The sequence below is a fragment of the Mytilus galloprovincialis genome, chromosome 1 (genome assembly GCF_965363235.1).
Source record: "Mytilus galloprovincialis chromosome 1, xbMytGall1.hap1.1, whole genome shotgun sequence".
Lineage (NCBI taxonomy): Eukaryota > Metazoa > Mollusca > Bivalvia > Mytilida > Mytilidae > Mytilus > Mytilus galloprovincialis.
In genome coordinates this window covers 89,356,416-89,383,355 of record NC_134838.1, presented here as the reverse complement: position 1 = coordinate 89,383,355, position 26,940 = coordinate 89,356,416, and the positions used below count along the sequence as shown (strand labels likewise).

Here is a 26,940-nt window from a genome sequence, read left to right as displayed (position 1 = left end):
ATTTCAAGAAAAAATATCTCAAAAGGAGATGTTTTATTCTAATTGGAGAAAGGAGAACGGGCGTAGGAGAAAGGAGAAGAGGGTTGGGAGAAGGGAGAAGGGTACCCCCCTGTCCTCCCCCTCAGAAATCATGTGTAAAAGTCCAAGGCAACTGACATTTGCCAGAGGGAAACTTTAGAACATAAGGTAACTGTTGAATTAACACCCCTATGTCTTACATTTTACAGCATCCTCATAAATGTTACTCAACAAAATCCTAAAAAGATAAATTTATGAGTAACTGACCCTGACAAAATTATTTTAAAACAAGCATTTTGAGGGTTCTGTTATGCAATAATATGTCCCTACAGTAGGAACTTTGGATGAGTTTACACTTAGTATTTGATGAATTAACATTCATAACAATTCAAATTGGCAAAGAACTATGTTCTTTTAAATTACATTTTATCATTTATTGGAGTAAAACATTTATTGAAAAATGTCAATATTTTGAACTATTGCTACAAATCCAACTCATCCTCTGAAAAATCAAGGTGTTTTTTCTCTCTCCTTCCAACACTTTATATTTCAATGTAATTTTCTGCTTCAATGGTCATTTTATCCCAACTATCTAATTAATTATTGTATTGCCTAGACAACAAAAAAGACTACTTTTAAGTACCATTAATTTGTTTTTCATATGCCAAATCACTTTATTTAACAGTCATTCACTGTCAACATGCAAAACTCACTAAAATGTTAACAGTTATGTTCACATTTATGAACTCTTAAAGTGGATTTCAGTTATATGTATCATGTTTTTGAGTATTAGATAAGGCTGACAGAGTTACTTCCCATGTATTAAAGTGATAATGAATTGTCTCCCTTTCAATGGACAATAAATATCATAACATTAATAATACTTACGTATCATCTGTAAAATTTATCCCAAAATATTCTTTTTCTTTTAATTTGAAATGGGAGGAAACTAGATCTAAAAGTTCTCTTGTGTAAAGTTTTGGCTGAAAAGAAACAAAAATAAATATATCAATACTAAATAAAACTTCATTTGATATAATTTGGATTATTACAGAAAATTGCTTCATATTCAAAAGGATTATGGAATTCTTGTTACAGTAACAACTATTATGAAGACAAATAAATAATCTGATTCATTGCAGTTCTATAAGTATTACAGATCATTTACACTTTTCAAATTAAATGTTATAGGCTAGCATGTCATATATAGGCTTGTGGAGAGTTGTCTCATTGGCAATCATACCACATCTTCTTTTCTATATTTACTGCAGGGTTAAATGTTACTCGTGCTGTGGAATCAGTAGAATGTTTCCCTGTGCCTGTAGTGTATGCCCTTATATTTTTACAGTTAGGGGTTTTTGCTTGTGAGAAAGCTGTCTACTTATTCTATTATCATGAATAATGTTCTATTTCTTATACTGATTTTTTCTGTGTCATTTTGGTTTCTTGTGGAGAGTTTTCTAATTGGCAATCATACCACATCTTCTTTTTTTTTTATATTAACAACCATGCTATGACAGAAAATTATCAACAAAGAAAATCTGATTGATAGATGAATGGCAAACTAAAGTGAGAGAGCAGGAACCAATTTTCGGAGGTATGTACGAACAGATGGACAAGGGTTAAACTAAATGCCCCCTCTGCTACAGTGGGGTCATAAAAAGGAACCAACAGAGCCATGAGAATCCTCACACTCCTAGAAGATTTCACCTTGAAATAAGATTACATGAAATCATTAAAATTTATCTTGAAACACTTTAAAAGTTTTATTCTTTATAAGCTCTAACCAACTTTATAAGTCAATAACCATAGTAACTGAAATTAATTATATAATAATAAAATTATAACCATTAAATAAACTAATCTTTTCTACTGGTTCCTTAATTATGAAAGTATAAAGTAATAATGCCAGTTTAAAGCTGTCTGATTGGAGGTGAACAAATCATTATATTGTGCTACCTTAAATCACTGATAAAAATAATCCATTTTAAACTAAATACCAATACTGAGGCAGAACTACCACAGAAAACCAATTATACTGGATTCAATACAGTATAGCTGACTGTACATTCTTTTGAGTAACATTACCTGTATCTTTTACGTTTCAACAGTCTCAACAGTAAAGACTTGCAGACCAAACAAACAACTAATTCATCACTAATAGCCAATAAGTCTGGTTATTATCATTGCTTCACAAATGAATTTTTAACTGTCTTTGAGTATTTATTATAGATAGGTTTCCATGAAAACGTGAACATTAAGTTACCTGAATGAGTAGGTCTAATCTCCTTTCATCTGGTAATACTATTTGACTTTTCCTCCCTTCATTCATCTGGAAAATAAACAAATTTTCATTACTACATTGTAATTACTTTTTTATTACATGTAAACAAGAACTCAACCTAATCAAACTGTGTACCTTATTGTGTTTCTCTAAAATAATGTCTAATATTGTACATGCTCCTTTGCAATCGTCAGCCAATTTATTTGAAAACAATTTTTTTTTGGGAATAATTTGCCTCATAGGTGGTAATATTTTTTTTACAGTTCCTGTTTTATTAATTCAAAATTTCTTTATTGACTTGTCACTTGGGTCTTACTTTATTTAAAGCTTGACATATTTTTAGACCTTTTTATGTCTTTTGGTTATTTGTGTCATCGGGTTACTGTCTTATTTAAAGCATACTCCACATCTCTATTTATTCATATACTGCAGCAGACTTTATTCTTTTAACCTTCATATCTTTAAAGGGAACTAATGTCACATACTTGTTTTGATGGCAAAAATGCCTTGTTGGAAACATTTGATAAATGGTATAGGGGAAATAACTCTAATTGATTGTTATTCAAGCTGTTTTCTTTGTAAAGATTTACCTTGAATTTTAATATGAAAGGTTTCACAAATAAAATATGTTCCTGTTAAAATGTTAAAAAAATCAACTTATAATGCAACAATGAAGCTGTTTCTCAGTGCACTTCCCTAAAATGCCTAAAGTAGACGTAATTTCATACTAACAGGATAATAGATCCAGTTACCATACTTAAAACGATTTCCTGTCGATTGGCCTTTTCTTGTTAAACTACTTTTAATAAGGAACAAAGAACAGAGTTTATATATTACAAAAAGCTAAAACAAATACTGTATTTGTTATTGCATAGTGTTACAGTTTTTAAGACCTATAATAAATAATAATAGTAAATAACTTGTAGGGTTTAATGTCTATCTTATAGGTATATCTTCTAGGGTATGAGAGTGACAAATTTTTGTCTTTTACTGTGTACATTTTATAAGATCTATCATTTCTGACAAAAAAGTCTAATATGCATCAAGATTATACATTGGATTCAATCATCTTCATTATACAGCAATACAGTAATTTCGGATGCTATAAAAACCAATCAGCAACATTTATTAGAAGCAGTACATTGAAGAAAGACAAGACATTGATAGCATTGTGGTTGCTCAATTTACTTCATAACAACTTTGAAAGAAATAAAGACGGAAATAAACATTTTTGTATGTTTGCTCCTTAAAGTCATAAAAAAAAAAAGTCACATTGCTAAGACGCAAGACTCATGAAACTTTTCTTAATTTTTCATTTTTTACTCCATATTCCCTGAATGTATGGATCATAATGTATAGACAGTTTCAAGACAATTGGCTATATTGACTGTTTTGGTCTTGGTTTTGGTAGACAATTCTTACAATTACTCAATGAATCAATTTAATTAAATGTTTCAGCTTTATCTGTTAATTTCATCATTAACAGCAGGTCACTGCAACATTACAATATATCATGTCATAAAGAGCAGGTTCATTTGAAAAAGATTGATTTGCAACAGAATCCATGATATTTTGATATTTATAAACATTCATAAGGCAACTGCTTCAAAAATAATTCTTTGTTTTATAATTTGTATAACACATCATCTTTTGCAAAATACTCTGCAATCACCATCAATATAATCTATTCTATTTATTGATACTTCTGTCACTAAGCTGACAATATATTGAATGGAACTAAACTCATCTGTGTCCCCACATTGTGCTTTGAAATAAAACAAATGAATCCAGCAGTTTATCTGACAGAAACATCTGTCACAGAAACAAGTTCATGTATCTAAATAGAATTTTATATCAACAATTTCCTAAACTGTTTACAGTGATTACTTTATTATCTCTACTTTTCTCTTGAATGATTATGTTCAGACTTCATTACAAATTATGCAACAAACCATAGAATTTCTGAAGAGTACAGTGACTGCTATTAGTGGATTTCTCAATTGCTGATGAGACAAGTACGACAAGTGTGAGGAAGTCATTGCATGTTGAGGGCTACCATCTAAATGACACCAATTATATATTATATCATATCCACTTCAAAATTCAAACGTATCCTAACTTAGCTTGGATGATAACATGTTAACCTGGACCAAGAATTTCAATTCTAATAAGATGGTAAAGCAATAGTGGTCAATATAAGCATTATTTTATGTGGATACAAACTTCTTGGGCAAATAGCACCTTACAAAATTGAATGCCTAGATATGACAGTCCATTAATGTGTCCAGACAAACCAGTATGGCTCGGAATTTTAACAAACACAGATGACTTATTTAAATATTGTTTAATCTTAGTCATCATTCACACTTTATTTCATGTCTTTTGTTTTGTTGAGTTTGGTCTCATGGCAAGTGAAAGTCTCCAAGATACAATGAATCATATGCAATCTCATTGCAATCTTGATGCACTTTCATAATCATTTATAACATTACAAAAATTTATGATTCCAGACTGCCAAAAAACCGAAATATCAAAGAAACAAATGTAAAATAGCACAGATAAAACAATTACTGCATATTTTACATGTGTTGGTGCATTGTATGCATGTTTAAAATGGAGGTTCTCCAATTACCCCAGTTGTGAAATTCTTTTGTGAAGCATTACATAATTATTTTTGATCATATCATGACTGGGTGTTACAAAACATCTGCTTCTGTTAAATGTTTATTATTGTGACCTAACATGCAGGGCTATGATCCTGCCAAAATGAATATTCACGGATAGCAAACTTTGTGGCTTGAACAAAACAGATTTTTACGATAAATATTTCATGTTAAAATAAGCCTTGTTATAGGTGTAATACTACACTCAAATTCTAGGACAATGCATTGTACTTCAAATCAAAACTTTAAAGTAAAAGGTTAACAAATTGTACACACTGGCCCTTAGGTTGATCAGTTTATTAATCATTATCTAAATTAATTTGAAAATATCTTAAAGTACTCAAACAATAATGCACACACTGAAATATCATGTTCCTTCACTGATCATGTTTGAACATATGTTGAAAACCTTAATGTTCAACTACAGGTATATCATTAACTTACAGTACCATCATCAAGTCAAGATCAGAAAAAAACCCAGCAAGACTACATGTACACCAAACAATCAATACAACAATTAAGTTATTTTTGACCAATGAGAACAAAAATGAGGTCAAGCATGTCATTGACTTTCACCTTGTTTTACTGTCTTTTGGTCTGTATGACCACCCTCAAATATAAGCTATTCAAAATTTATTAATAATAGTTTATCGTACAAAATGTATTAGTAATTAACAACAACATACATGAAATGAAAAATAATTTGGCACATTTCAACAATAAATGTAATATAGACCAGGCATTTTTTTTTTCTTTCTAATCAAATTATTTTCCTCCCCAATTTTATTGCATACACGTAAAAAAGTTTTTAACTACATCAAAAGTTGACTGATTATAACTTACACTCTCTTTAATGTAAAGTAATAAGTTCATCCTTTAAAATGAAATATTCCTATTAAAACAAAGTATACAAATCATTAAAAAAATGACATCTGACCATTCACAACTTCCGGGAACAACCTGACAATGGTCAGCAACAAATCACCTTTGATTTCGAATCAGCACACTCATTCAGCAGTAAGACCAAGAAATTCTCACCTTAACTAGCTTCCAGCTGGAGAATTGACAACAAATCACAAAAAGTTTGACTTCACACCTAAATAAACAATAAGAAATCTATCTTCCTCTATCATCAATCTCACACACAGAAGATACTTAACAATGCTTCATTACAACAGTACAGACTGGCTTCCTAATTGTTTTCATTTATAAACCCATTGATTTGTATATTATGTTCACCTAAACAATATTACATTAAATATTCATTGATTTATAGATGCTATGGTCATCTGGGTACAATATCTTTAAAGGATAATATCTGTAACAATCAAATAGCCATTCTTTGGACCCTGTCCAGCTGCTTTTACAACTTAAATGTTCTATACAGTAGACACATTACTTAATCCTTTTCCATACATTTAGTAATAAAATGATTTCATATTTGAATCTTAGTACATGTGAATTTTTATATATGTAGTTCTTAGCAAATGAGTCAACTTTTCTCTGAAACATGTTTTTAAAACTTCTTGACATTCAATTGTTATGCTTCTCAGCCTGAGGGTGATTACTTAGGGATAGAAGTTTTTGGTACAGTTCTGCTTATAGTCCTTCTGAAAATTTTCCCTATTCATGAAGAATATTCAATGACAGAGAAATTTAAGAACAGAAAGTCATGACAATTGGTCACATAACCCCACTTGAGTTAAAACTAGAGACTCTAAGGAGCCTTTGTCTCTCACATGGATCTACATGTATGTACAGTCTTCCCACTGAACCACAGACCCATCAGCCCAATGTCTACATGCAAAAAGAACTAACTGAATTTGTAATTAAATTGAGCTTCAGACCACTGGATTCATGATTATCATGAAGACTGAATGCACCTTCAACAATAACAACATGCATTGTTAAGTAGACTAGAATATTATAGACTAAGTCTAAAATCTCTTTTTTATTGACCATAACTTGTTGGTCACAGATTCTAGTATCTATACTTTTTGTACAATACAAAAAAAAAAGGTAAAAATTGTGATTTATGGAAAATAATGAATCCTATAAGGATTTCCCTGACAATTTTGGGCTATGTTGACATGTTTGTAGATCATGTCCTGTTGATCATGTTTACTTTTGGAATATATTATCTATCTTTCATAGTTAAAGCAATATAAGCCTTTAAAATCAGGTAATAGGCAACAAAAGCAAAAGAAAATATATTCATAAGGGCAATAACTCCTATTAAGAGTTGACTGAATATTTGGGCAATGTTGACTTATTTGTTTCACTGTATCTATAATAGTTTTTTTTTTAAATAAAAGGAACAAAAAGGGGGATCCCCCCCCTAAAGTTAATAACTTTTGTAAGAAGTTGTGCAACAGATTTGATAAAATACAGAATCTAAATATCAACATTCTGAACATTTCACTATCTGACAGATTTTTTTTAACATATATAGCTTTTTTCAAGATAAGAGACACAGGTAAAGAGACCTAAAAAACGTACATTATTTCAAAGATGTAGGTACATATACTTAGAACACAAACTGCATGCAGCATAAAACTTCTGTACCATACTTCCTGAATAACATCAAGTTTTATGCAACATTGAGCCAGTGAAAGTGATGTTGATTACCTGTAACACCTGATGTATGTTTCTCCAGGTGTTGAGAGATGAAGATCTTTTATAAAGCAGGTGGAAACTAGTACCTAGCTAGCTTATTTTCTAAAGTTAATCAATTCTCAAGTTTTAAAAATAAAAAAATAATTATTCTTTTAGAAGTAATATCTTCAACTTCAAAATAAGATATTGGATACTCAGATTTCCGACTCTCATTTATTAATGACACTCTCTCTGATTATATGTAATGTATTTGTAGTACATGAATATAATCAAGACAAAATGGATTAGAATTTTCTATACATGTTCTTCAGCACGCATACTGCTATGAACATAGATCAAGCCTTTAGATCTTAAAATATAGTCAATTTCTACTTGCATATAAAACTACTGATACATGGGAAATTGCATTGACCAATGTGGGTTTTGAAATGGGTAACCTAAAACAAAACTTTTCCAAAATCCTGATGAATCATACAAACTGAAAACTCTCTAATATTGTTTGTACTATACTGCTATATGTAGCTAGTAGAAGTAGGAAATCCAGTCAATTGCAAGATCTGTCATAAATTTCCAAATACTAATTAAACCTTATAACCGAAGGACCAATACTGTTATTGCAGTTCTTATCTTAACAGCTTCAATCTTAAAAATCTTCTTTCAAATACTTCTTATTCAATAGTAAAAATTCATTTTTACAAATTCTGAACTGCATCTTATCAAAAGGATATACCTAGGCTTGAATCGTTAAGTCAACCAGATTATTAAAATGATGGGCACTGTAAAGTGCAGCATCTCCCAACAACTTCCTATCAGTCTAACTTGACATATATGTTTATGACCTTGATGTAGGGGTCATCCTCTCTCAACATGGTAAATAACCCAGATTACATGTAAGTAAAAACTTCTTTTGGCAGACACATAAACTGACAGAAAAAGTGTATTTGTTCTACTGTCTAACTTTAGTGCAAGGATGTAAATATCCTTAAATTTGCATGTATGACAAAAAAAGTTCAGTTTGTATCTTGCATTGCAACTTTAAAGGATTTGGTCCGGTAAGGGCCGATTTTGGCCTCAAATTTCAAGTTCATCTGACGAAAGATTTTAGACAATTTTTTTACACTTAAGTGTCTATTTCAGTTGATTCAATAAGTTTATGTGAACTATTATAACTGATTTACTCATTAAAAACGCTCCAATTCTAGCTTAAATATGAAAAATCTATCAAATATGCCCAAAAATGTCACTTTTCAGATGTTTTTTTGTCAAAAATGAAAGTGGCCGCATCTGCATTCATCCTCAACCTTTATATATATGTTATGTATTATTATAAAATACAACTTACATTTCAATATTAAGAATGAGCACGATGCCGCCACTTTCATTTAAGACTGAAACCGCGTAAAATTAAACTAAAATGCAGGTGAATATAGTTATCTTATAACCTATAAATGAAAAAAAGTCATGTAATAAGAAAGCAGTCACTGAACAATAAAAATCATTAATGACGTCAAGGACAACACTGTCAACAGACATATGCTAAACATAAACTTTCTAACATATGGTTTAACTTGACTGATTGTTACTTGTAGAATGCTTAATGTTCAGTGGCTAATATTTCATGCAAACATATCGGATACAATAGATAGGTTCTGCAAGGATGTCAACCAGGAAGAAGGATGGGACTTATTAACTGCTTTTGGAAAATGAAAGTTCACTGTATCATGTATAGAGGCAGAAATCAGAACATAAGGCATTTGTCTACAAAGTGAAGAATCCAGGTCTTCTACATTTTGTATCTTCAGAAACAAAGTTAGCCTCAGCTTCAAATAATACAAAAAGTTAAGAACCTTGCCAGACACATCTACTGGATAAGCATCCCTTTATTTTGCATTCTGTGACATTCATAGAAGGTGAGACAAAAACATGACGAAATGTTCTATATATACAATGTAAATATCATCACTTATAACAACTTAAACAATCTACGGGACTTAATGTAGCCCAGACAAAAATTCAACTAACAATGTATTTTTACAAACGACATTTAAACAACTTTTATAACATTCTATTCACATTGTTGTGGGTTTCGATATACAAAATTATCCATTGAAATATTTCCTCAAATTGACAACATTAAGAATTGAACTGTTTGTAACAAAAATGATACACACATTGATTTCATTAACACTAAGATGTTCTTGGGAAGTCATTTTCTAAAGTTATGTTATAAAATTCATCATAATACAACTTCAAAGGGCACTTAATAAAAATAAAAATGACTTCTAAATACTTTCTATATATAAATATGTATCAATAGTTCTATTCTTGTGCGTTAATTACACTTCATTGAACTCACCCATTTTTTAGTAAGACGTCTTCTTAATGTCCCAGACATAGTTTATTTGACAATATTATATCCACAATATAATTAGGAAATTCACAAAAATACTGACATGATAATGTGAAGTTTATATTAACCACAGAAGGGACACACGCCATCAACAGCAGTCACACAATCCTTTCTTTCCTTCATCCTCATTTTAACTTCCTGTTAAACTTCAAACTTTAATTATTTCACTTCATAACCACTTTTTATTGTAAATCATATTTTATACTTTTGTATGATGCCGTATGTTCCATTTCACAATTGCAGACAGCATAAAACATATGTTTTGAAGGTATTTCAGTTAGATAATCCATTTACACAAGTTTACATCATGTATAGTGTATACGTCTTTCTCAGTCAATACTTAGGTAAAGGATTGACTGGTAAATTGAATATCATATAATATTACATGTATGTTGTAAAGAAAATAAAACAAATTCAATGTCAACTGAACTTGAAAATTGATTTTTTCATGTCTTGACGATTTTCTCCTTTGTTCTATTGTACAGTTCATTAAATTTTAAGTCTTTTTTGTAAAGACCTGATTAAAATTTTTCAGACATAATCTGATTATCTTAATAGGCCAAACTTAATAAGAAATTAGTTATGAAACCCAACACTTGAAGTAATTATGTTATAAAAGGACCTTGTAACATAATTTATGAATTGTCTAGAACTCTTTGCTCCATTGACACCTTATCATTCAATCTTTTAAAAGTCAAGTTTAATTTTAAATTTCAAATTTTAATCTCATACTGTAGGAGATTGTTAAGACTCAACCCAGTGTTTATTAAATGTTATGGCAGAAACAGTATTGTCCATATCATAAGTACTATTGTACAATGCTGTTCACACTTCAGATACAAATTATGTGGTAATGGTTAATGGGCTTATCTATGATCATTTTGATGAAAATAATACCTTCATAATATCAAGAAACTTTTAATCCACTTACATAGAGCAAGGTTTTAATCACAAACATTTACAATGGTGGTATGGAACATTTGCAACTTTAATATGATCTTAAGTAATAAACTAGTATTTAGAAATCATTTCTTCATATTTAGTCACATGAACTGCAGTCAATACAAACAGGCCCACCAGCCCAGTCTTGTAAAACTACTGTCAAGCCTGTAAAAACTTCTACTGGGATTTTTATCTTTTTGCAATTAGCATTAGGCCTGTGGTAGCAAAAGTTTATTCTTCAAACCAGTCTTCAATGGTAATGACAGAGAATTCTGATTACATTATTGCAGACTCATCATGTTTAGAGTTCAGAATCTTCTTCAAACCATCCATGACCTAGATATCTGAAGGTTTTTAATAATACAGATGCTTAATGATTTAAACAATTTACTGTATATATTTTTATGACTTCTTTCCTGTGGATTATTGTAGCCACATGGAGAGTTAAGTGCCTCATCTTTTTATTAATAGATAAAATGCATTGTCTTCAGGTGCAAAGTATCATACAGTCAAATAAATCATATTTAATAAGATCTGCAGTCAAATAAAACACTGCATTTTATTTGAATTACTTCAAAAATTCTATAATTTGGCTTCGACTTTTTTTGCCTTTTTTGCCATGATTTCAGATATATCTTGGTCACGGAAAAATAAACTTAAACATAACCCTTATATTTTTTGGAAGATGTGAGGAATATCTTATCACTGTGTAGCACATTGAGAAAAATAGTATCCCATTTAGCCCTATGATTTATTTTTACTCATGTTGGACATGTTGGTTGATTGGTAGGAACAAACTATACATACTTTCTTCTAAATACTGTAAACCAACTTATTTTCGCAGATACTTTTTTTTGTATTTAGCCCTTTCTAGTCTATTTCGTGGCCTTTTAATTTTGCTATTATTGAGTTTCCTTGATGTAGTAAAGTAAGGAAAAATCCCAGTTTTACAAATTCCAGGCGAATATATTCGCGATATTTTTCTACTCGTGAAAATAAATCGCTTGCTAAAAGAAGTTGGTTTACAGTATCCAAAAGATCACTAATTCCCAGTTTGGCCATGTTGGCTGAATCTGGTTTAGTTGTTTCATAGAAACAACATAAGAGACCACTGTTTAATACAATAAAAGTTCACAGTAGAATATATATTGTTTTTTGTATATTAACAAATTTGTATGTGAAATTATGAACATGACCACATTCATATTCAAAAGTCTGCATCTACGTCACATGTTTTCACACGCTTTTTGACATGTCATATCATGTCATATCATGTCATGACATGATTTCCCATTGTCAGAGGTTGACATGTATGCATAGAATACAATGTTTTTCAAAAAGTTTCTGACACTAGACTTATATATTGATTGTTACTTGATTGACAAAGACAAAGATCAAAATGATGGCAATAGTTCACATGGTCAATTCAGAGTTCTTATATTCCTTTATTCAGAGAAATATTAATTATTGATACGACAAATTTGAACGGATATCAAGATAAAGATGAGTCTCCTTTGAAGATGACATTTCCTTTATATGACTATAGCTAACCAACAACTATAAATATCAACATGATTTAGGTCAGAACAATCTCCACAGAAAACTCAATCATACTTAATTGTACAAACTAACAAGAATGTGTCCCCAGTACACGGATGCCCAATCCGCACTATCATTTTCTATGTTCAGTGGACTGTGAAAATGGGGGAAAATCTCTAATTTGGCATTTAACTTCATCAAAAACTACCTCGACCAAAAACTTTAACCAAAACTTTAACCTGAAGCAGGACGATGGACGAATGGACAGACAAACAGATGGATGAACGAACAGACAGACAGACGCACAGACCAGAAAACATAATGCCCATAAATGGGGCATAAAAACTATCATTGAAATCTTTCTTGGTCCATCAATATTTGATTTTCCTTTCCAACAAGTCCCAGTTTACTCACATTTAAGATTTTCAGTGCTCGTCTTGGGTATCCTGTCTAAAGATACCATAATGACATAATATGATTTTACAAATCCTTTAAATTTCTTTTTATAAGATACTCTATCTAGCAGCTACAATCTTGATACTTTTTTTGGAATTTCCTCTATGGCATTTGTGTCATATAATTTAGAAGATCTAAACAATTTTTTGAACAATGAAAAACTGAATAACACCATGTCCACAAAGTAGAACAATGAAATGACAAACAGCCCACAAAACACTTCAACAAAAACTTCATATTCAGCAACATGAACAAATTAATGATTTTGACATACCTATACTCATGAGCTAGAGAACATGGGTTGTCACTTTGACTTTTATATATTAGCAAACATTTCTGCTGCATACATGACACAAGTAAGTTTAGCACTCATAAGAACTGAAGGTCAACTTAACAATAATCATACGTTTGTGTGTAAATATATATATATATTGCTACCTCTGCATGCACAAAAATCTTCTACATTATTAACTTTCATATCTTGAAAATACTTGCTATATTCAGTAAAGTGCATTGTATCATGAACATTAATATTGACCTCAGAACAATCTGAAATAATGTTACCTGTCCTTCCCTCTGATTGATTTTTCAAAGTTTCAAAAGAACAGCTGGTAATAATTCTCTTGTAATTTGTTTATCTTTCTCAATCTGCCAAGAGGATGAATATTCAATACTTATTTCAACTGTTGTCTATATGATAGAAATAATCTTAATGTATCATAAGTATGTATCCATCATTGGGTTTTTAATTTTGATACCATAGGGTAAACTTGTAATTTAATACAATTTGAACTTTCTCTTAACAAATTGTTTATGTTGATTAAAAAAAAGACAAATGCCATATAGCTTTCTAGAGTTTTCATTGTATTGTTTTACAAATAAAACTTCTTTTTGAAGAAAAATTTTGTGACCTTGACCTTACTGCAGGTAATGTGCATTTGCACCATTTTTCAATCAGTTCAAAAGTGACATGAAAAACAGAAGAAAATTGTAACATATAAATGATCATGCATCAACTCTGAAAAAATATAATGCAATACCTATTCATAATGTCATGAATGTATACACTGTAAAGCAGACTATTTTTGCACTGGAAAAAAAAACACACCAAAAAAAACCATACAAACGAAATCGCTCCTTTAAAAAATGTAACATTAAATGATAATGTTTCAACTTTCATTAATAATTTAAATGACCACCCAATCTGAGGAAAAATGCAATATCATATCATCTATAAGCAGATTCAATAATTGGCTAACAAGCCATTAGGGCATAATTAGTGCCAATAATAATATGAACAAATACAGATTTGAGTCTCCTATATATATATACATGATATAGAGGACATATGTCTCCTATATTTCCTGTTTGCCTTTTAGCATCATCAGAAATAAATAATAAATATTTGTTCAAATTAAAAATAGTAAAACTGTATATCCTCTCTTCCTGCAGAACAATCTGCGGAGGTTTGGTTCTGTTGCGTAGTCTAGCTTTTCATTTGATATTTATTTGTGATCATTTGCCCTTCCTCCCCTAGTCCAGCGGATATCAGAATAATTGATCACTTAATGGTATAAGCATGAAACTTGGCATAGCAGGGATAGAACGTAAGACTTTTGCAATGGTAGCCCACAGCTTAAATTTTGTAGCCCACATATATAGTCATGATAGTCCTATACAAGAAAAGCAGAAATTTAAGTAGTCCTCACCAAATTTTAGGGGCCATTGGCCTGTGGGCCCCTGCTAATTTCATACCTTCAAATGCATAGTGAAAGATAAAAGGGTATAAACAAAATTTAGATATGAAGCCACAAAAAAAATCCAATATGGCCAACTTTAGGTATTGGGAATACAAAAATCATACACTTGACGAAGTCTACGAATAAGCATGAGTTTAGTAGATATCACAAATTTAAGGAAACACATTAAAGAACTGTATGACAACCTTTTTGGGCAATGAGAAACCGCAGAAATCAAATTAAAATTGGTAATAATGAATCAAAAACTGGAGGTCGAAAGTTTCATTTCCTGCAGAAGAGAGTGTTGAAGTATCAATTATTATGATTTCTTTCGGTCAGGAGGGTAGCAGACAAAAAGTATGTGACCCCTTCAGATTATCACTGAACAATCAAGTTTGGCAAAGGGAGATAACATAATATCAATATGTATAACTACATTGTATTAAAATGTGAGGTGTACACATTAAATTCTTTTAAAAGTCTGCTAAAAAATAATTAAGTGTATAAATAGGAAGAAATGCAGATTAACAAATTAAATATGTGTTGAGAAAAGACAATGTATCGATCCATTGAGTTCAGCTTTTTTCAACTTATCTTTTTTTGTAGTTAGTTCTTATGCCACTAACCCAGGTTAGGAGAGGGTTGATGTGCATGTCCCAAGCCTGAAGATGATAGGGAAAAAAATCAAAATATGTGTGGAGAGTTATGATGGTCATTGTTAAACAAAGACTTTCAGATGGATTCATAAATGTTGCCTTTCAACTGACCAATGTAGTTACTCCAAAACAAGAGTTGTTAAAGTTCTAACTTCTCATAACCTCTCAGATTCTGATCTAATATTTCCCATCCATCAACAAAAGATACCTAGTTTTACAGGCTTCACCCAAACATTTCCATTGCTACCATTAATTTACCTCAAATACTATACATCTACAGTAATGTACTACAATTTACAACTGCACTCTTACTGTGTAAGGTGGTTTGGTTGATTTGTAAGCAATTTTTTGGCACTGAAAATACCTCTACACAGACAATTTTGTATGATGCTTCTGTGCTCCAAATAAAAAGCCTCATGAAACAAACTGATCTAAACCAACAAAGAAATTCCTGTATTCTCATCAGACATAAAAATAGGAGGATAAATAGCAAAAAATAGCACAAATTGATGTAGCAGTAATACCACACATCAAAAGAACGAAACTGTTAATCTGATGCAGATCTGCTTCACCAATTCATACCTGCCAACTTTCATCAAATTATATGTAAATTTTGTGAAAAACTTATCTTTATGTTGTTGTTTTTTACAATTTGAGGTTGATTTTTTGTTTTATAAAAACAAATGAAAGATGTGCATTCAAAACATTCCTTCATCAGATGTCATTGTTCAAAGAATCAGCATACTATTATTTGTAAATTTGGAAACCCACATTACATGTACTTATCTTGCTTAACTTTTGATTAATAAGGAACTGTACATTTCTTAAAATCTGCACTTTTATATAATTGAATGTCCAACTTTCTCTGGTTACTTTTCTTTGCATTTAAAATTTGAGAATAATTTATAATCATTGATAATTAGGCTCATCTTTCATACATGTAAGTCTTAATCTACATGCTGTTACTACTTACTGTTTTAGATTCAAAAAGTCTGACAAGGTTTCTGACTGAGTTTCTTCCTCCATCACGAACCATAGAAACTAAACTCCTTTCCCTTTTTTTAGGAATGTTTTCCTTATTTGAGACTAACACTTCAGACTTTGACCGTCTCTCCCGACCACTTCGACTCCTGAATCTACTTCTAGATTCTCTAGATTTACATGGTTTGTCATCTTCCACAAATCCTACTTTCTTGTTAGACTTGTTCGACTTGCTTGATTTGGTTGACATTTTCAAAGAAAATTTTCCCACTACAAGTGACAATCTGTTTATGATATCTGCAAGAGTTGCTGATTTTTAAACAGATAGTTCACATATCTGTTAACCATAAATTGAATCTGCTCATATGAAATTCTCATCAAATACTATAAAAAACATCTTCCTTATTAATATGAAAAATCCTAAAATATCATAACACCAATTTTAAGGAGTCAACAAAATTGACAACTACTAAGGAGCAATTATATTTACCACTTTAAAATCCACTTGTTTTTCAAAATATAATTATGAAGAAACAAATATTTCTATTTAGTAACGCCTAGATCAGTTATGCTGGAATTTCACTTTCACAACTGTTTCAATTATTAGTTTTCTTTCATTTCTTTTGTAATGTAACCTGATTGTTACAAACTAGATAAAAACCGTGTTTGAAGTAATCACTCATTCATAAAAGTCTGTTGTATTTTATATATTACACCTTTAGACAGTCAATATATTTATATTGGTTTGATTGTATCACACTCATATTTCAATTGTTCATGTCAAAATATATTGAATTTTCACTATTTCTTTCATAAATATACTAAACTTTTATAATTTAATGCTGAAATAATTTCCCCCATGAAATTATATATGTATATATGTTATGCACTTTTCAAGTAGAAAATATCAGCAACACTCATTAATAAATATGTAATATGAAGTGTTCAGTCTATGAACTTTCTTAACTATCACAACATAGATATATAGGTTCCATCAAAAATCTTTTCAACAGAGGAAAAAATGTCTAAATTAAAAGTAGGTTCCATGCTTCAACGAAATATTCCTGGAATGAATTTATAGTCTCTTGTGTAATTCATCAATTGATTTCACATTCATCATGTTAACGAGCATCCTTAATCCATGTACAAACTAATTAATAATCGTTTGTAATGGTACATCTTTTTATACATATGCTACCTTGAAGGCTCTTTTCAAGTCAATGATTCTGATACATTTCCATTCAAGCAATGTTGATTTCCTGATCAATTATAACATGGATTTTGTCAATACCAATTAATTCTAAACCATGTGCTCAATTTTCATGTTCAATAATTTTAACAAAAGGAGCTGTTTAACACTAAATAAAACGGTATACATCACAATAAGATCCAAGAAAGAAAATCGTCATTAGCCTTCCTGCAATTGTGATGGAAATTTCAGTATTTTTCTCACACAATCTCCACTATTGGTAAACTAATTCCAAGTTTATTGAAAAAATTTCAACATCACTACTCTAAAATCTCCAAGCAAACGCAGATTTCTATTTAAAAAGTGAATACACAACAAATAAGACTTAGATCCTTATCACTTGATGAAATTGTTACAATATTAGGACATACCGTGACAATACCAAAGCCTTCTGACAGATCACCTTTCATTTAATCTCATTAAAATGATGAATACTAGATTCCTAGTAAGATCTTCTATTCAATAAAACTATGGTCATCAAGCAAATTATCTCTTTTCCATTTGTCACATTTCCAAGTCATGCAGCTTTTTATCAAGAAAATAAATCAGAATTTTCTCCAGAGCTAAAATTTCCACAAAATGTACAATGTACCTCTTGTTTGAAATTCCACCTGTTAACACATGTAAATATTGATGTAACTACTTATCTCTCCATCTTTCTGCATTGAAGGAATTTTTATTTAACAAACTCACACTTTTTTTAAAAATTGATATCTTAATGACTTTAAGCTTACTACACAAAATTTAAATTACACAATAAAAAGATCATTTCACTAGGTTTCTGATGGATAATTTACCCTCCAGGTGATCTGAAAATGATCTTAGCTGCCAAAAGGTTAACTGCAAATCATCTGATGATGTAAATTTCACCACTTCCTGTGTATATAATGTAAGAAATTGAGCTTCTCTAAGATCTTCCTCAAGGGTTTCAATGATTATTACTGACCATATGATATCGTAATTATCTTATAAACACTTTCTCCTGTTACCTGATGGAAGGTAAAAATATTTCACATAAACATGATAAAAACATCAGAACTGTTTAGAATAATCTATGAAGACTTGTCCAAACAGGCAGAAATAGTTCCTCTATAGTTTCAAAACATGTTCTTTTACCAAGGCACCATTTCAAAACTTCCTTATTTTCAACAAATATTTGAACAAATTTCATAATTTCATTTCCTTTACAGAAATTATTACTTCTCGTAAATATTATGGCATCAATTTAGATTATTGTATTTACAAACTCCCAAGCTTGAACACACAACTATATAACAAGACCGTTCCTACTTTTCCATTCTTTAGTGATCAACATGATAAAATATTAAAATGTAAATCCCAACAGAAAATATGTATGATTAATGGATATATTGGTTAAGAAGATTTACAGGTAAGAAATGGTGTCATATTGTGTATTACATCACTATTAAATAATAATTTATTATATTTGTCATGTTTCTAATATACATGTTCTACATGTACTTATATTGAGAATGGAAATTGGGGAATGTGTCAAAGAGACAATAACCTTACCAAAGAGCAGAAAACAGCCAAAGGCTACCAATAGTGGATCTCCAACATAGCAAGAACATCCTACACCCTTTTTAAATGTTCAAATGATTTAAAATGTTTTCCCTGTTGATGCCTCATAACACAAAATAGAATCCTCTTATATTTGAACAGATTAAAATACCATTGCCCTATTTACAAATCAATATCGAAATTTCAATATGTTCCACAGATCATTCAGTAAAAGAGCTATCAACATGTACATTGTAATTCTATCCCTTTGTATTGTGCTTGAAGAAAAGATTGCAAATGCATAATTGATAATTGATAATTCTTTCAATAAGCTGCTGTAAAGGACATATAAATTTTAATATTTTTGATATCAAAATTATTTGTCTTCACAATATATAGACATTTTTTAAAAGCTTTTCCATTATTTTTGCTTCCCTCAGTTTGTGAAGTCATTGATTGAAAGAAGAGCATTTAAACAATATTCTATCTCCAGGTCAGAGAAAGTAGAAAATTATTGATGAAACCACAAAAACCTCATTGATTTGCAGTACATTAACATTTAAATATCCATCAGTATACTGAATAATACCAACATTTTCAAGGTCGAGTAGAAGTGATGATATAATTTCTCATGATATTCATAAATTTAAATATATAGAGTACAAAACAAATATCAATTATTTTTTCAAGACAAATGTTATTGTTTATTTGTCATGGTAATAATAATTAGAAAAAAACTTCTCTTGTTACTAGCTACAAATGTAAAATATATTACAAGTTCTACATGCATTGATGAGTTGGAGCATCACCATCTCACGCATCATTACATCATTTCAGCTAGATTCTAAGGAGCTGGCATCAGACATTTATAAGTTACATGTATTTAACTGATGTTCTGGTTCTGGGTTACCCATTCCCAATTCCCATTAAAAAAACTTAAGTAATGTGAGAGCACTAGTGCTTATATTCCATGGTATCAGTTTTTGTTGTTTAGGCACATGTTCATGGGTTTTAAAAATTCATGGATTTTAGTTCTCTGAAGAAAAAAAATTAGGTGAAGAATTTGAAGCCATCAGAAACATAGATTCCTGAAAATATACATATATTTTGTACTTGATGTTTTATAATAAATTGCATTTTTGTGGACTTAGTAAAAACAGTACATATTTTCACTGAATTGTTTGTCTTTCATAACTGACAACATTCAACAAATTTTAAATAAATAATTACTTTTGGAAATAAGCTGTTTCATTTATGTTTATAAATTGTCTTGATTGGAGGAAATTGCAAAATGTTGAATGTTGCACTGTCAACCAACAATGTACATGCATGTGTATTTGTTCCCATGCTCATGTATATTTGATCCAGTTTTAAAACAGAAGTTCCAATTGAAACTTTGTTATAAACAATGTCATAACATCTGTTCCTATAAGAACAAATATTCTATACCATTTATCCAATTAGGAAGATACATGTTTACAGTACTGTAATATTCATTCCAGTGGAAATGATATTCCAGAAATTGTTTTTTTCTAATTGGAACTTACATTTGTATATTATGAAGGAACATTTATAACCTGACATCACATTGGCAAAGAAGTTACCTTTCTCAAGACAAGAAAAATGCTCTTTGGCATAAAAGGATTAAAACTGTATTTCTTTAAATGATACAAAACTAGTTTTATTTCACTTGATTAAGGGTGAATATGCACTGTACAATTATTACAGCATTTAAAGACTGCTATCTTAGAATTGCTGTAAAGCAGTCTAATATTTGGAATCTGCCTTTTATGTTCAATTCAAATTCAGTGTTTATACATTGGTTTATACTAGAGCTTGTAAAATGCATGAAATTACCTTATTTTGATCGATACATTATATATACATATAAATTTACACCAGCTGTTGTGCTTGGACTGTGACAGAAGGAATAATACATCATATGACTTTGTTATTACGTTGTTACTAAGGCAATAAAGTATTAAAAAAAATATAGATTTGAAAAAGTATTGACCATTTACAAACTACATAACAACATGTGTATAAATTCATCATATTATTTAATCAATAATCAATAAAGACAAAAACTAGTTTGTGTAACAGTCAAATGATGAAGCTTTGACACAAGACAATGAGTCATGTGAAATGTAATGTTAAGTACACATGTACTGTAGGCATGCTTGTTACTGTAATTCAGGGATCAGTTACAATAATTGTTAACCAGATGTGTGGGTACATTTTTGTACATCTTGTTTGCCTCAGCCTACAGTTTTATGAATTACTGTCAACAGAACTGGAGCTAAATGCAAAGTCATTCTGAAAGTCATCACTATATAATTTACAAAAAATCAACTCATAATTAAGGGTAAAACCTTTTTTTTTAATTAATAACCTGCTACACTGTTAAGACAATGCTTCAACCTCGTTTCTGAAGAAAATGAATTGTTTATGTCTGAATTGCTTCAATTATCAATAAAAAATTGGATGTTTTATCAACTTACTAAAAATTGAAAATGTCTAATGACGTAAGTGACTGAAAGCGAGCATCGTAAACAACAGGGCGACTTGTTTTCACTTTTTGGGGTCGGAAAAGCAAAGTGACGGTTGGGAAAGCGACTTTCTGAAGAAAATGAATTGTTTATGTCTGAATTGCTTCAATTATCAATAAAAAATTGGATGTTTTATCAACTTACTAAAAATTGAAAATGTCTAATGACGTAAGTGACTGAAAGCGAGCATCGTAAACAACAGGGCGACTTGTTTTCACTTTTTGGGGTCGGAAAAGCAAAGTGACGGTTGGGAAAGCGACTTCTTCGCCCAAGTCGCCTGGTAGCATAAGCCCTGTCACTACAAATGTATGTATGTCTTGCTTTCACCACAAAATGTTTCAATCTTGACAAAGAGGAAAGTTATGTATGGCAAAGTTGTCTTTCTCTGATTGTTTCATAAATAGTTTCTATTTATCAATTTTGTAAGGATACAGTTATGTCTAAAAATGGACAATATTTACAGTTATTTTTAGTCCTATTGGATAAATCCATCAATATAATATATCTCTTTCATGACACATACAACAAGGTGACTTATGTTGTTCTTCTTTAAAAGAATGCCAATGAAAATTACCTTACTTACTAAATAATGTCTTGAGAATCTAATGAATGTTTTTTTTCTCAGATAAAATATTAAGACTTAAATGTTCAAAGGGAGATAACTACCACTGATAAAAGCACCAACTGTCATATCATCTACAATTGCAATGCTTTCATATTGCAGCATTGAAAATTATCTGACAAACCTCACTATCCCTATATATACATGTTTGTGCTTTGTCCAAAAGTTATATTTGCAGACACAAAGACAGTATTTACAAATATACTGATACAAAAATTATTATATATATTTACAACAGCAAAAACAGGCAGAGCTCATGATCACACTTCTTCAAAATCATAGGTAGAAGTGACTTTTCTTTTTGAAAATTGATAGGGAGAGTCGAAAGACTTATAATAATATAATAATATAAATACTTTATTTAAAGCACTTCTCCTTCTACTGTGTTATTTGAAAGAGAAGTGCTCACTGGTTTGCGGGCCTACAATATTGGGTTTTTACTATATTTTTTTTAAATATATATTATACATATTGTTCAATTCACACCTGGGTATATATATTGTACTAGATTCAAGTTGCTAAACTTCAACTTATTAAAATACTACCTTGACCAATAACTTTAACCTGAAGTGGGATAGACATATGAACACACAGACTGAAAATCACATTACATCCCTAGGTGGGACAAAAACTTGCTGTTTCGTCAACTTGATTAAAGTTGAAACTTTTTGAACAACACCTCATGTTGAGTAAATATTGCTTTTGACAGTTGGGAAAAGCGAAGTGACATAGGGGAAAGTGAGTGTTTTGCCCCCCTGAGTATACTGCTAGTGTGAGTCCTGTACAGATAAATTAGTTTAACAATGAATTTTTTATGTGTTTTGAATTATTCAGAATTATACAGATAAATAAAATTATGTGGGACTTAATAAAATAACTCTGAAAGGCAAAAAAAAAATATATGTCTGTTTAAGGTTACATGCTTTAAAAAACTAGGGTAGGTTGGTCGGTATTTTCATTTTATTTTTTGTGACATGCTTTTGAGTGTGCGGTTTGGTCCTGTTGTGGTCCGAGATTTACCCGTAATTTTAATGATTGGAAAATTTCCCTTTGTTATTGATTGGAAAAAAATGGCGGCAAAATGTTTATTTCATAACACGAGTTGCAAAATCAGCTATCTTATTTATGATTATGAACATTGGGATGTATATATGGCAACACTATCTTCACTTTTAACATGAGTTCAGTTTATTTTTCATTTTACGCAATATAAAATGGCTTAGGGTCGGCGCTCAAAATAGGGTCGGACGGGTAACCGTACACAGACATACATTTCTTTTTTTGCCTAAGCACAACAACTGTGTCCTGTCCCTTAACTCAGTCGCACCAAAATTTTTCAAAATATCTAGGGACATTTGTACCGAATCCGGGTCTGTTCGCCTTGATTCGTGTTCGCCCTAGCACCTGTTCGCCCAGAGTCCATTCGCCCTGATTTTTATTTTTTTCTAATTGTTGTCTAGTCACATAATTTTAAATATTTTAACAAAATATGTTAAAGTTTGTTGAAAAATTGACAAAATATTTATATTGCCGCAATCAATTTATCATTTTCCCTTTGATTTGCAGAGTAGAATACTTGGAATACAATATGTATTAATATATCTTTATTGATATTTGTTAGCAAAATAATTGTCAAATCACGAATGTATGCAGTTCAAATGAGACTAGTCCCAGAGTATTATAATAAATGTACTTGAAAATCCGTTTCATGATTTACAGTTCGTACATCATTGTTTTTATTAATTTCAAGCTGAATATTTTATATTAGTCATTGAACAATTAATTATCCTAATGATCCTAAACAAGCCATAAACTTTTAAATATAAGAATATATACCATAGAAATATCTGGATAAGATTATTCAACTTCAATGCCCTGAATATTGATATTCTAAAGTAGGGCGAGCGGACTCTATGGGCGAACGAACTCAGGGCGAACGACACAGGGCGAACGTACCTGATTCCATTTGTACCAAACATAAAGTAAATTAATATTGCTACCCAACACCAGATGACTTGACAATGATAAAACACGGAGCATGAAATGCATGGAAGAAAGATAAAGGTATCAATAATAAATGACACAGAAGATTTAAAGTTAAAGGGTTAATTCTAGTTCAATTTATGAATTATATATAATTAACATAATAGCACAAGTCATTTCCAGAAAACAACATTGAACAAAATTTTAATCAAAGAGCAGATTGCTCTGAGGGATACGATTGCCATTGTTTTCATTGACACATGTATACATGTAGCTGGATAATATTATTTTCAAAACTAATTCAACTGCACATGTAAAATGTAATTTACATCATCTGAATAGTTACAAAATAGCCAAAGCCCGGTTAAAAGTGTGTGACAATGTACTTTCCACATGTACAGCAGTCACTGAAACTCAGAGTGAGAGAAGTATTTCACTTCGTATCTTATCACAAATTTTCCTACGTTAATTCTAGGAGGAACCCCATTCCTATCTCTTTAAATATTTAATTCCCTTTGGGTCAGTGATCATGACTCCTCTCCGTACACATTCCTCGGTTTAAATAGCGATCGTTTTTAATATAATACAACGTTTATTAACAGAACGAGTTAATTTTTCTCAACGTAATGTTTCGAATCAGAATTCACGGAAGTGACTTCTCGAAGGGAGACAACTCGAAAAGATAATATGGAAGACTCCATTTCGCCTGGAGGGGTGTTGACAATAAACCTGAACAATGAGGACTAAGGCCAAACAAAAATATATGTGTGGTTCCAGTTACATACTTTTGAAAAATAGGGTCGGTAGGTCGGCAAATTTTATTTATTTTTTTCTAAATTTTATTTAGGATTGTCAAAATCCGGAAAAAAATCCCGTGTTTACCGAAATTGTTTTCAGTATTACACACGTCAATACCGGAAGTCGGCCAATTTAAAAGTGTTTGGTTTGGTTTCGTTTTTCATTAATTTTGTTGCAATTTGACAACAAATTGTTATGAATTCTTGCATTTTACCAATAACAGATACTTCTTATGGAAATTCAAATGACAGAAATCTACGAATTTTATATTATTTTAATTCACAGTCCTCAAAATAAGATCGTTTGAAATTTATTTTTCAGAAATGAAAAAAAAAGTTCTAGGGTCGGGGGGTTTAAACTAGGGTCGGTCGGGTTACTGGAACCACACATATATTTTTATTTGGCCTACTTTATTTTAATTTAAATGATGCATATGATTTAAAATTATGCAACAACAATAACCCTCAATAGCAGACATACATAGAAAGGATCCCATGAGTTATAAATTAATCAATCGAGTGGGGAATCCAGAGCAACCATTTAACCTAGTACCCCTTGAAGTCAAGAAAACTATACGCATGCGCATAATTACCTAAACAAACCCTGTAGTAAGAACATATATTAAACATGTTAAACCTAAATGGTTCTCTATTTTTTATGGAAGTACAATATCAAATATCAGTTTAATAACGGTGACATATAAGTAAAACTCCACTTCAGTTCTTATATGACAGAAATAGATTATCAGAATGCTGAGAACTCTCGCATTTTTATCACAACTGGGGAATTCCCTCTGACGTGTTTCTAAATTTATAAAAACACTAAATATAAATACTGCTTGATTCTGATTTTCCGTGTTGTTAAAAACACGCATATAAGGCAAGGGAAATATCAAACATGAAGATTATGAAAAGAACATTGTAGGAAAGCTGTTTAAGTTCAATCCCTTTGTTTGTTTTTACCTTTTAAACCAAGACAATCATAAGAATCTGAGATGGTCCTTAATGTTTAGAATAAAACGGTTGATGTGAGGGCATTGTCCTGAGCAATTGGTAAAAGTCTACCGATTGCTTGAAAGCAATCGTAACCCAAAAACTGATTTTATGCTTTTATTGCTATTCACGGCTGACCAGAGAACCTGTCCCGCTTGAGCTATTGACATCAAAGAACACCCACTTTTTCATGGTAGTGTCAGATATTTTGTATTGTGACGTCAAAATTTTACAGGAACCTGTGTGATGTCCAGTAGTAGCAGACAAATAGCAATAAGGTGTATTTTAAAATCCAGTTCTTTTTTCAAATAACTAACACTTTTAATTTTAGTGAATGCATACTGTGGATAGTCTAACTGCATTCATGTGCACTTTCTTAGCATGTCAACATTATATAGGTCAGGTTTATAAATTGTATTAAGTATTTGAAAATAAAAACAAATAACAAATGAATATCTTGCATTCTTTGGAATAATTGTGTCTTTTTGTGATGATATTTTACTGTAGAACTCTGCATTTTATTCAAATAAACGGCATTAAATCATGTAAAGTTTGTCATGTCAATTGAAGTTTACTAAATTGTTTAACGACTTCATATATATAAGCACTTGCCAGAAAGGAAATAGGGACTTAAATGATTGTAACAACGGATTTTAATAGTGTCGACCTGAGCTTGTTGACAAACGGAAATCGAAATGTGAATCATCGCATTAATCATAGCTGAAGTTTAAGCCCGCTGCTTTATAAACTAAAGAGGACAGAATACTTACTATGATAAGTTTTGGGCATAAGCGTGTTAGTTATCCTGGAAACATTGTGTACTTTATGGTAAACCGTGTCATTCAACTACAGGTCTAAATACTCCGCCATTTGCAATTGTCTTTCTAATTTCCGGTTTGCCATGCGCTTTCTGTACTTTCAC

At 30.8% G+C, this 26,940-nt stretch overlaps 1 protein-coding gene across 7 annotated transcripts in view; it reads right to left on the bottom strand.

The window, feature by feature from the left end:
• LOC143043767 (uncharacterized) overlaps nucleotides 1-26,936 on the bottom strand; it is an 81,680-nt gene extending 54,744 nt beyond the window's left edge. For 4 of the 7 annotated variants that reach the window (XM_076215955.1, XM_076215948.1, XM_076215967.1 and 1 more), the window contains exons 1-3: nucleotides 16,297-16,982; nucleotides 2,285-2,350; nucleotides 907-1,001 (exon numbers count right to left, since the gene is read on the bottom strand). In XM_076215955.1, the coding sequence (XP_076072070.1) occupies nucleotides 907-1,001; nucleotides 2,285-2,350; nucleotides 16,297-16,554 (419 nt within the window). In that variant the 5' untranslated portion in view covers nucleotides 16,555-16,982. Of the gene's footprint in view, nucleotides 1-906; nucleotides 1,002-2,284; nucleotides 2,351-6,003; nucleotides 6,062-9,937; nucleotides 10,298-16,296; nucleotides 16,983-26,788 lie in introns of those variants that run through there. The other 3 variants (XM_076215988.1, XM_076215982.1, XM_076215975.1) reach the window with 3 other exon arrangements.
• Nucleotides 26,937-26,940: the final 4 nt, after the last annotated feature.